Here is a 12326-nt window from a genome sequence, read left to right as displayed (position 1 = left end):
TCTCGTGTCTTGATTCATAATTCTGTGCTATTCCTGAATAAACCAATTTTTGCTGGTAAAATAACTGACAGCTTTATTTTTAAGGTTAACTACTCTTTTTTTTTTTTACAATGATCATGTACTCAAAAAAAGAAACAAGATATTTTAAAATTTTTAATTTATTATTTTTTAAAAAGATTTTATTTATTTACTTGTCAGAGAGAGAGAGAGAGAGACCGCACAAGCTGGGGGAGCAACAGGCAGAAGGAGAAGCAGGCTTCCTGCTGAGAAAGGAGCCCGATGCAGGACTTGATTCCAGGACCCTGGGATCATGACCTGAGCAGAAGGCAGACACTTAACTGAGCCATCCAGGTGCCCCAAATGCAGGAAGCTTTTTAAAATGTCAGTGCCTTGTTGTTAATGAACACTGGGTGGTTAAAATAAAAACTTAAGGAACATCTGGGTGGCTCAGTCCTTTAAGCATCTGACTCTTGATTTCAGCTCAGGTCATGACCTCAGAGTTGTCAGATCAAGCCCCACACTGGGCTTTGCACTGGGCGGGGAGCCTGGTTAAGATTCTCTCCCTGCCCCCCTCAGGGCGCCTGGGTGGCTCAGTGGGTTAAGCCTCTGCCTTTGGCTCAGGTCATGATCTCTCTGCTCAGCGGGGAGCCTGCTTCCTCCTCTCTCTCTCTGCCTGCCTCTGCCTACTGTGATCTCTGTCTGTCAAATAAATAAATAAAATCTTAAAAAAAAAAAAAAAGAGATTCTCTCTCCCCCTCCTCTGCCCTTTCCCTCACTCTCTCTAAAAACAAAAAAATAACAAAAATAAATAAATAAAAACTTTAAAGAAAAGAGGAGAGGCTCTGAAAAAAATAAAAATGCCAGGGCCTGAGCCCCACCCCAAACCCACCTACAATTGAGTCTGGATCTGTGGAGGTCAGGTTGGTCATGTATAGTTTGTTAAAACTTGCTAAAGTGCAGCTGGAGTGCAATCCACTGACTAATTTCAAGGTAATTAAATGTGAATAGATCAAAATGATACAACTGTATAACTAGTTACATTCAAGCTCAATAATTGTTTCTAGTTGATTGTGGTAGGGAGGGTGTTGGAAAGCAGCCAATTAGGGGAAAAATGAACTGTGCAGGATCAAAGGAAATTTCTCTTTGTGGTGAGGCAGTATAATCAAGTAGAAAGAGCACTTCCTTTGGGGTCAGGTTTGGGTTGAATCCTGTAACTTGGCCAGTTTGGAGTTATGCCTCACTTTTCTCATCTGTAGGATGGCAACAATAAACCTACCTCGTAGGGTTGTTGTGAGGATCCCAGATAATGTATGCTGAATGCTTGGTCCTGGGTAGGTGAGTGGCAGCACTATTAACTCGTAATAACAATGATCTAACTTTGAAGAATTTATTCTAAAAATTTGGACCAAGATGTGCTCCTAAGATGACCTGCTTAGGCCCTGAACTACTTAGGTCTCCCCAGAGGAGAAAATCCTGGGACTCAGATTCCAAGCCCTGAGGATCGGGTGAAAAGGAAACTTGCCAAGAGCCCAAGGAGATAGCAGAGAGAGGAGTTGTGACTTGTCTATACTGGACTGGCCAAGGCTGAATGCAAATCTCCTGTGGTCTCCAAGCCCCATCAAGGGGAAGAGGTCCCATGCCACTAAGGGAATAATCCTACAAAGACAGCTGCTCTGTACTTGCAGAAGAGAGAGAGATGCAGGCAGAAGACTCTAAGTAGAAAAAAATGAAAGAAGAGGATGTTTGTCCTGGGATGTAGGTGCTTTCTCCTTCAATTCCACCTTCAACCACTGCTGAAACACAAGACTTCCTCTGAAAAACAGTCACAGAACACTTTCCAACATCAAAGGGGTGGACTTGCATATAAGCAACACTTTATTGGGCTAAGAACTCTACCGTTTATCCATGTCAGCTTCACCCCAATCCTTCAAAGTGGCTAAGGTAGAATATTCAGTTTACAAAAGAGAAAACTGCAAATTTGCTCCAGGATGAAGAGCCAGACAGTGACTGAAGTAGGGCCTGTATCCCTATAGAATTCTAAGGTGGTGGGTGACTTTTTCTTTTCTTTCTTTCTCTTAAGGATTTTATTTATTTATTTGACAAAGAGAGACAGCGAGAGAGGGAACACAAGCAGTGGGAGAAGCAGGCTTCCCGATGATGCGGGCCTTGATCCCAGAACCCTGGGATCATGACCTGAGCCAAAGGCAGACAACCCAATGACTGAGCCACCCGGGTGCCCCTCTTTTCTTTTCTTTAAAAAATGATTTTGATGTCCTTTGATCCTTTGTCCTTCGAAGGATTAAAAAAAAATTTTTTTTAATTTATTTATTTGACAGACAGAGATCACAAGTAGGCAGAGAGGCAGGCAGAGAGAGGGGAAGGGAAACAGGCTCCCTGCTGAGCAGAGAGCCCGACTTGGGGCTCGATCCCAGGACCCTGGGCCGAAGGCAGAGGCTTTAACCACTGAACCACCCAGTCCTTTGAAGGATTAGGGGAGCACTCTGCCTGGAGCTTTTTTCAGGATGGCAGCTACCATTCTTTAAGCCTCTTCTCTGTACAAGAAAGACCCTGTAGTAGGCATTTTATATGGGCTGTATAAATTGATTTAATCCACTTCCCTAGCTCTTGACCCTAGGCAATAGAAATAATTAGTGTCTTTTTACAGATGTGGAAAACAAGGTTTGAGAAGTGAAATGGGTTGTCCAGGGTCACAAAGCCTTTTGGTGGCAGAACCAGGACTTGCCCCCAGGACTTCCCACTTTAATTTCCGTTTCCTTCTTCTGTAGCCATACTCCTTAGCTGTTTATGGCCACAAAGTGGAACTCCAGTTCATCTACCCTCAGTGACGATGCCTAATTTCTTGCAACTCCTCTATTAATGTATAAAAAAAGAGAAAATACTATCTATAGCTTAGACTTATGAGAATTATAGCAAATAATTTATGCAAAGCACATTGTAGGTATAGATAAATTCCAGTTATTATAATAAAGAGGCAGTTTGTAGCCAGTGGTCAGACTGTTTGGGTTCAAATCCCAGCTCTGTCACTTGTACCTGTATGATGTTAGGCAAATTACTCAACCTCTCTGTGCTTTGGTTTCCTCATCTGTAGATTGGGGCACACCTACCTAAGAGGGTCTGCTTATTTTTTTAAGATTTATTTATTTTTATTTTTATATTATTTTTTATTTTCCCACATGAGCAGGAGGGGCAGAGGGAGAGGGAGAGAAAAAATCTGAGGCTGACGCAGCACTGAGTGGGAGCCAGAATTGGGGCTCCATCTCAACAGTGAAATCACTACCGTATCCAAAAGCAAGAGTTGGAAGCTTCACCAACTGTGCCACCCAGGCACCCCTCTCACACTCCGCTTTTATTCTGGAATGTTACCTATCATCTTCTGTAATGCTAAGTTATTTACTGCTTATCATCTGTCTCCCAGCAGGGCAAGGATTTTGTCTTTTTTTCCTCAGAGATATTTGGATCATTTAGAATAGTGCCTGGCACGAAGTAGCTGCTCAATAAATGTTGCCATTATTATGATAAAGTATCCCGATTCCTCTATTTAAGAGTCCTCCTGGGGCCGTCTGGGGGGCTCAGTGGGTTAAGCCGCTGCCTTCGGCTCAGGTCATGATCTCAGAGTCCTGGGATCTAGCCCCGCATCGGGCTCTCTGCTCAGCGGGGAGCCTGCTTCCTCCTCTCTCTCTGCCTGCCTCTCTGCCTGCTTGTGATCTCTCTGTCAAATAAATAAATAAAAATCTTAAAAAAAAAAAAAGTCCTCCTGATGCTTGCTCTGAATTCCTAATTCCCCTTAACCACCTTTCCTTTTTCTTTTGTGCAATAGCACTGACCACCTTTTAACACGCCACCTAACTTATTTATTAAGTACTTTAAAATATTTATTTATTTGACAGAGAGAGACACAGCGAGAGAGGGAACAGAAGCAAAGGGAGCAGGAGAGGGAGAAGCAGATTCCCCACTGAGCAAGGAGCCCAATGTGTGGCTTGAGCCTAGGACTCTGGGATCATGATCTGAGCCAAAGGCAGTCGCTTAACTACTGAGCCACCCAAGCGCCCCTTTTATTAAGTACTTTTATTACTTATAATGAGTTTTCTCCCTCCACCATCTAGATTGTAAATCCCATGAAAGCAAGGTTTGTAGGTTTTTTCCATTCATGTATCTCCAACACCTTGAACACTTTGCCTGACATATAGTAGGTGGTTAATAGAATATTTGTTGAATGAATTTTATGTGGCGGAGCGTCAAAAGCGCTGGGTGTGGAGTCAGTTCACACTGAACTCTTTCGTGTGTCCCTAAACGCGTTCTCTCCGCACCGCAGGTCTGTTTCCCCTCCCAGCTCGGACCTTGCTCTCGCCACGCGTGGCCGCTGGGGGGCGGTGTCGTCCAGCGTCCCGCCCCGCCCACTTCCCCGCCGCTCAGAGGCGGTGGCCGGGTGGGACCCGCCCGCTCACGGAGTACAGGAGCCTGTCCCAGGCGCAGCTGCCCCAGTTGTCCGCGCGCCTGCCCGCCGGCCCCCGGAGCCCAGCCATGTCCTGCTACATCTACCAGCTGCCCGCCTGGGTGCTGGACGACCTGTGCCGCAACATGGATACGCTCAGCGAGTGGGACTGGATGCAGTTCGGTGAGCGGTGCCCCTCGGCGACCCCGCCGCTAAGCCCCCCGCTCACTTCTGTTTAAGTGGGTCCCGAACCGAGGGGCTCTTTGTGCTGCCATTCCGGACCGCGGGCTCGCCGTGTGTCCTCAGGGCGTCAACCGACCCCCCCGTTTGGAGCCCTCCTGCCCCCTCCAAGGGGATGGTCTGGAAGGTGTTAGGTCATCTTTGGAGATTCTGTTATGTTAGTCTGTTCCTAGGTAGTGAGCGGTTCGACTTTCGACTTTACTGTTTACACTAAAGCTCATCATAATAAACTCTCAGCAGCTGCTGAGCCACTGAGTCGTTACTGTGCTTTGGGCCCTGATGGAGGCACTTGACACGGATTATCTCCCGCGTTCCCACAAGGGCCTGTGAAGTGAGTGTTTCTCTTCCCCCATTGTACAGACGGGGAAACGGGCTGGGAGACCTAGAGTAACTTGCCTGAGGGCGTGGCATTGCCAAGTGGCAGAGTGGGATTTGACCTTGGTGTCTGACTCCAACGGGACGTCCTAAGTCCTTGGTGTGTTTTGTTGGTTCGCGCCTGACCTCTGCTGTGAAGTCCCTGCATCTGGGGGCCGCTGCGCATGTGGTCCTAGGGTTCCCAAGCAGAGGTCTGCATTCCAGATCTCCTCCCAGCTGGTGACTTTGGACGGGTTGCTTAACCTCTCTGAGCCTTAGCTTAATCTGTGAACTGGAGGTTCTTGTGAGTAATGACAGTTGTATAAGAGGCACCTGACACGTAACTGTCAGGTTCTCGTTAAGTAATAAGGGAATAGTAACGATTATTATTTTTATGTTCGAGTTCAGTGTAGCTGGTGCCACTTTATTTAAAAAATAACCTCTATAGGGGCACCTGGTGGCTCAGTGGGTTAAGCCTCTGCCTTCGGCTCAGGTCATGATCCCAGAGTCCTGGGATGGAGCCCCGCATCAGGCTCTCTGCCTGGCAGGGAGCCTGCTTCCCCCTCTCTCTCTGCCTGCCTCTCTGCCTACTTGTGATCTCTCTCTGTCAAATAAATTAAAAAAAAAAATCTTAAAAAAAATAACCTCTATATGTTCTTGAGAATTTAGATTATGATATGCATATATATGTACTCCTGTATATACAGGAGTATATGATATATATGTATAGTATGTGATATATATGTACAGTTGAAAAAAAATAATAAAATGAACATGTATGGGTTATCCATCCAGTTTGAGCAAATAATATACATTTTAACCTAGTGATTCTCAACCAGGGGCGATTTTGTCCCCTAGGGAGCAAATGTCTGGAGACATTTTTGGTTGTCACAACTTGGAGCATGCAGAGACTAAAGTAAAAGCTAGAGATGCTGCTAAATGCCCAGAGATGCCCAGGACAGCCCCTCCACATAGAATTGTCTGGTCCAAAGTGTCAGTAGTGCTCAGATTCAGAAATCCTGTTTTAGACCAGTAAAAAAACAATACATGCTTATTGCAAAACGCTATGGGAAACAAAGACTAGCTCAAATTCCACTACACATAGATAAACATTATTTTTTTTAAAAGATTTTATTTATTTATTTGACAGAGAGATCACCAGTAGGCAGAGAGGAAGGCAGGGAGAGAGGAGGAAGCAGGCTCCCTGCTGAGCAGAGATGGGGGAAGCAGGCTCCCTGCTGAGCAGAGAGCCCAATGTGGGGCTCCATCCAGGACCCTGAGACCATGACCTGAGCTGAAGGCAGAGGCTTAACCCACTGAGCCACCCAGGCACCCCCAGGGATAACCATTCTTATTTGGATGCCAGTAATAATAATGAACAACAGCAACAGCAGCTAACAGTTACTGTCTCCTTACTACATGCTAGCAGACAGCTCTGTAGTTTATACCTTCTAGTACATAATAATAAACATTTATGTGCATGCATTTTTCACAAATCACATCAGTACACTCTAATAGCTTGCTTTTTTTTCATTTAAAATTTTCACAATTTTTTCTCCTTGCCAAACAGTGTTCTTTAGAAACATGGATTTAGGTTTTTATTTTTACTGTGTATTTTTGTTAATGATTTAAAAAACATTTTTTTTAAAGATTTTATTTATTTATTTGACAGAGAGAGATCGCAAGTAGGCAGAGAGGCAGGCAGAGAGAGAGAGAGGGAAGCAGGCTCCCTGCTGAGCAGAGAGCCCAATGCAGGACTTGATCCCAGGACCCTGAGATCATGACCTGAGATGAAGGCAGCGGCTTAACCCACTGAGCCACCCAGGTGCCCTTGTGAATGATTTTTAATGGAGAAAAGCAACACATGCATTTACAAATGTAAATAATATACCAGGGGTAGAGAGGAAGGTAAATGTCTTTCCTCTTCCTGGTCTTTAGACTCCCTGGTCCTCTCCCCAGAGGCAGTCACTGGTAAGATGTCAAGGCATCTCTGAGAATGTCTGTTACCACCTGGATTTCTACACTGCACTGTGTTCCTTTGTTCCGATGACTTGTGTCTTCTCTACTTTGAATGTTTCCTGAGCAGTGGACAAATTTTGTATAAGAGATCCCTTCTAGGGTTGTTTTTTTTTTTTTTTAAGTTGGTCTTGACTGTAAACACCAGAGCAACTTCTGTTCCTAACATATTTAGAAGGCACACCTGGGAATTTGTAAAAGCAGCTTTATCAAGAGATAATCTCCATAGCATATAATTCATCCATTTAAAGTGTACAATTCAATGGCTTTTAGTATATGCAGAGTATCTCCACAGTCAAACTTGGAACACATTCATCACCCCCCTAGAAGAAACTTGCACCCCTTCACTGTCACTCCCAACATTCCAACACATGCCTCCCATTTTCCTCATCTTTAGGCGTTGCCTATTCTGGACATTTCCTATAAATGGAATCCTATCATATGGAGTCCTTTGTGATTGGCTTCTTTCCTTCTTTCCTTAGTTTTCAGGTTTCACCCATGTGGTACCATGTATCAGTGTTTAATTTCTCTTTATTACCAAATAATATTGCATTCTATGGGTGGGCCACATTTTATGTATGCACTTAACAGTTGATGAACATTTGGGTTCTTTCCATTTTTAGCTATTATGAATAATACTTCTATGCGCATTTGTGTCTAAGTTTTTATGCAGATGCAAATTTTCATTTCCCTTGTGTAGACACCTAGGAGTGGAATTACTGAGTCATATGGTCACGCTATAGTTAACATTTTGAGGAAGTGCCAGATTGTTCTTCATGTTGGCTGCACTTCTTTACATTCCCTCCAGCAGTACACGAGGGTTCCAATTTCTCTACATCCTCCCCGACCCTTGTTATTGTCTGCCTTTTCAATTCTAGCCATCTGAGCATGCGTGAAGTGGTATCTCTAATTGTGATTTGCATTTTCCTAATGACTCATGGTGTTGAGTATCTTTTTATGTGCTTATTGGCACCATGTACATCCTCTTTGGGGGAATACCTCTGACTTTTTAAGCCCTGGAGACACCACAGTTTCTCAGACTCTTCAAAGACTTCCAGGGATTATTTAGGATAGACTCCACATTCCACCAGGCCTTCCCAGTCTGTCACAATCTCACTTCACTGACTTCTGACCTCTTCTTCCACACCCACTCTTGCTCACCCTGCTCCAGCCACACTGGCCTCCTTGCTATCCCACCTGCCTGGGACATTCTTCTCCCAGTGCTCACCATAGCTGGCTTTCTAGTCTGCATTATATTCCTCTTGCTGCTGTAACAAATTACCACAAATTTAATGGCTTAAAAACAGCACACACTTATCATGTTACAATTCTGGAGGTCAGAAGTCCTAAAATCAAGGTGTCAGCAGGGTTGCATTCCTTCTGTATGCTCTAGGGTAGAGTCCATTTTCTTGCCTAAATTTTTCAGGTTCTACAGGCTGCCTGCATCCCTTGGCTCACGGCCCCTTCCTCCACCTTCAAAGCCAACCGCATAAGATCCTCAAATCGCTCTCTGACCTCTGCTTCTGTTATAATAACTTTGAATCTGATACTGCTGCCACCCTTTTATAAGGACCCTTGGAATTACATAGGCCCACTCAGGTAATTCAGGATAATCATATCTCAGGACCCTTAATGTAAGCTTATCTCCAAGGTCCTTTTTGTCATGTAAGGTCCCATAGTCATGGGTTTTCGGGTTTTGGGGACACTGACATCTTTGGAGGTCCATAGTTCTTCAGGTCTCCGTTCATACTTCCCCTATTCTAGAGGCCTCCCCTGTCCCCCTGTTTCTGTCTGTACCACCACTGTTTTGTTTCCGCTGTTCCACCTAACAAACTTTTATATTACCTTGTTCCTTAATTATTTACTTATGTCTCTCTTTCCCTGGAGAATGTAAGCACCGTGAGGGCAGGGACCACCCATCTAGTTCATGCCTGTATTCCCAGAGCCTAGCACAGCACCTGGCCAGTGTGCAGACCCTCAGTAAGTACTTGAATAAATGGTGAGCTAAAGGCTGTAGGAGTGTTAAGGGCTTGAGGCATGTGCCCTTCTCCCCCATCGAGATGGCTTTGAGCCCATGGTCAGTCAGCTCTTCTTGCTGGGCTGGGGCTTGCTGGGCTGGGAGTCAGCCATGACCCCCATTCAGCTGCTTCTTTTCTTTTTTTCTTTTTTCTTTTTAAAGATTTTATTTATTTATTTGACAGAGATCACAAGTAGGCAGAGAGGTAGGCAGAGAGAGAGGGAGGAGGAAGCAGGCTCCCTGCGGAGCAGAGAACCCGATGTGGGGCTCGATCCCAGGACCCTGGGATCGTGACCTGAGCCGAAGGCAGAGGCTTTAATCCACTGAGCCACCCAGGTGCCCCCATTCAGCTGCTTCTTGCCAAGCCACAACACTGTCTGGCTTCCTCTCCATCAGAACTGGTGATTGCCATTGTCCGTCTAAAGAGTCTCTGCTTCTGTGAGTTATTTTTGGGGTGGGAAGATCCTTCTTCAAGGGATTTAGAAAATCACATGGCTACACATACATGTGCTCTTTGGATCTGACAGCTGTTGGCAGATACTATGGCTGCTTCCCACTCATTTCCCTCTGATCACAGCTGCATCCGTTTTGCCCCTGGGGGAAAACGGGCTCCCTACAGCGTCCGCCACCCAGGTGTATTCCAGGGGATGAAGAGGTCCCTTTATTGTGCTAGCCTTTGTGCATAGCCCTGCTTTGTCCCTGTCAGGCTGTGTGATTTTGGGCAAGTGACTGCCTGTCTCTGAGCCTTTCATGTCCTCATCTATAAAACAGGGGTGAGTTGCTGAGAGGCTTAGGGGACATGATGTGTGGAAGTTCCTTAGTGTTTTCTCTTTCTCTTAGCCAGGGAGGAGACCCATTAGTCCTGACAAGGGTCATTTGGCCATAGGGTGGGTTATTTCAGGAGGCTGTGTCTGTTCCAGAAGGCTTTGAACATGGGCAAGATTTTCTACTCTCAGGTGAGCTCATGCAGGATTCAGGGACTCAGACCTGGAGGGATGGTCCCACGTTGTGGAAACCACAAGGGACAAAAACAGTGTTTTCATAGAGTGAAGTTGGCTTAATAATTACAGCTAATGATTATGTGACACTTCCTATGTACGAAGCACTATTCCAAGTACACCTGTATATGTAACCAGTCGGATCCTCACAACAACTTCTGAGGTTCAGTTGTTATCCTCATTGACAGATAAGGACAATGAGGCATAGGGAATGGTGAAGGACCCTCCCCAAGTACACAGCAAGTAAGTAGCAGAATAGGATTTGAACCCAGGCCTCAGAATCCAAAATCTGGGTCACGAACCACCTTTTTTTTTTTTTTTAAGATTTTATTTGCTTGTTAGACAGAGAGAGAGCACAAGCATGGGGAACAGCAGGCAAAGCAGGTTAGAGTGAGAAGCAGGCTCCCCACTGAGAAAGGAGCTCAATGTGGGACTCAATTCCAGGACCCTCGAATCGTGACCTGAGCCAAAGGCAGATGCTTAACCAACTGACCCACCCAGGTGTCCCATAAATATGTATTTTTACATCTGTAGAAAAGCCTGAAAGAATAGAAGAAAAAGTATGACCAGTGCTTGTCTTGAGTTCCTCCAAGTGGGATGATCATGGGGACATTGATTTTTGTCCTGTTAGATATTCTGTGATCATCAGGTATTTCTTGTGTGTGTTGAGAAAAGAACTAGGAAATTCACAGTGTCCGTGGGCGTGACTCATTCCTTCCAGATCTCTGTCTTGTCTTGACCCTGTTTTAAGGGTCTGGTTAAATGTTGGTGGGTTGCTGCCTTAAGCTCCATCACTGTCATGGGAGTGCATGAACCACGAGGCACTTCAGGGCTTAGTTCCTACTTCTCTCCTGTCCTGTCGCCTGTAAGGAGAGCACGTTCCCACAACACTGTGGGTGGAACATCACACCGGGGCTTCTGTTTTTCCCATTACCTCACTCTGCCTCTGAAGTGTGGGAAGTGTGCCAATGAACAGCCTGGCGTGCAGAGAAGGGGTGTAGGGAGAGGGTGCGGGGGAGGTGTTCCTTCCTCTTCCTTCCACTCTTTTCTCTCAGCTGCTGGAAGCAGCCCCTGACCCTGCTGACATCACTTCCCACTGACCAGGAATCTGGCCTGGGGTTTCCAGTGACTAAAGTTGTAACTGAGAACTTTCCATTCCTAACAGGCTTTCTCTGTTCAGGAGGCTGTCCCAATGGTCCCCATTTCTCCAGAGGGTGGGGCTTAGACAATGGGATCCTGTCACTCCCTGGCTCTGAGCTCTTCCGTAGTATCTATGGCCCTTAGGAGCGAGTCCAAAGGCTATAGCCTGGCCTTTGAGGCCCTTTGTGATACGGTCCTAGGCTTGATCACTTGCCTTTTCTTCCCCACTCTGTTAACTTACGTTCGTATTTTTCTTTTCTTTTTTTTTTTAGATTTTATTTATTTATTTGACAGACAGAGATTACAAGTAGAGAGGCAGGCAGAGAGAGGGTGGGAAGCAGACTCCCTGCTGAGCAGAGAGCCCGGATGCAGGGGCTCTATGTGGGGCTCGATCCCAGGACCCTAGGATCATGACCCAAGCCAAAGGCAGAGGCTTTAACCCACTGAGCCACCCAGGCGCCCCACATTTGTATTTTTCAAACAGAAATCTCCATGGGTTTCTGGCTTACCTGCCGCAGCACCTCTAGGGCTTGTGACAGGCTCGAGCACAGAAGTGCTAGTAACTATTCTGCTGAATGAATGAATGACTTGATGTTCACATGGATTCCTGTTTCATGATTTCTGAAATTCTGGATCTGAAGTGTGATTCTTTTATTCCTAGTTAAGAGAAAAAAGTCTCCTTCACTTCAGTAAATTTAGTGGGACGCACGTGACCATTCAAAATGCCATTTAGGGGGCGCCTGGGTGGCTCAGTGGGTTAAGCCTCTGCCTTCGGCTCAGGTCATGATCTCAGAGTCCTGGGATCGAGCCCCGCATCGGACTCTCTGCTCAGCAGGGAGCCTGCTTCCTCCTCTCTCTCTGCCTGCCTCCCTGCCTGCTTGTGATCTCTCTGTCAAATAAATAAATAAAATCTTAAAAAAAAAATGCCATTTAGGAAGAGCAGTAACAACTCGGGAATGCTTCTGGTATAACGTTAATAAATGAGAGCAGGCTGCAGAAGCTCACGGTGGCAACAGCTGTGCCCAGAACAGATGCTCTGTGGAGGGGAGAGGAGAGTTTGGGCAAGGGAAAGTACCCTGGTGGGATGCTGTGTAACTTGCTTTACTGG

At 45.8% G+C, this 12326-nt stretch overlaps 1 protein-coding gene across 3 annotated transcripts in view; it reads left to right on the top strand.

The window, feature by feature from the left end:
- Window positions 1–4457: 4457 nt before the first annotated feature.
- The window catches only part of IRAK2 (interleukin 1 receptor associated kinase 2), a 60901-nt gene continuing 53032 nt past the window's right edge, over window positions 4458–12326 (top strand). For 2 of the 3 annotated variants that reach the window (XM_047744940.1, XM_047744930.1), the window contains exon 1: window positions 4459–4636. In XM_047744940.1, coding sequence (XP_047600896.1) covers window positions 4543–4636 — 94 coding nt within the window. In that variant the 5' untranslated portion in view covers window positions 4459–4542. Of the gene's footprint in view, window positions 4637–12326 lie in introns of all 3 variants that reach the window. The other variant, XM_047744948.1, reaches the window with a different exon arrangement.

This window comes from Lutra lutra, chromosome 1 (genome assembly GCF_902655055.1).
Source record: "Lutra lutra chromosome 1, mLutLut1.2, whole genome shotgun sequence".
NCBI lineage: Eukaryota > Metazoa > Chordata > Mammalia > Carnivora > Mustelidae > Lutra > Lutra lutra.
Note: the sequence above shows the minus strand (reverse complement) of the source record. Positions and strands in the feature narration are given on the sequence as shown.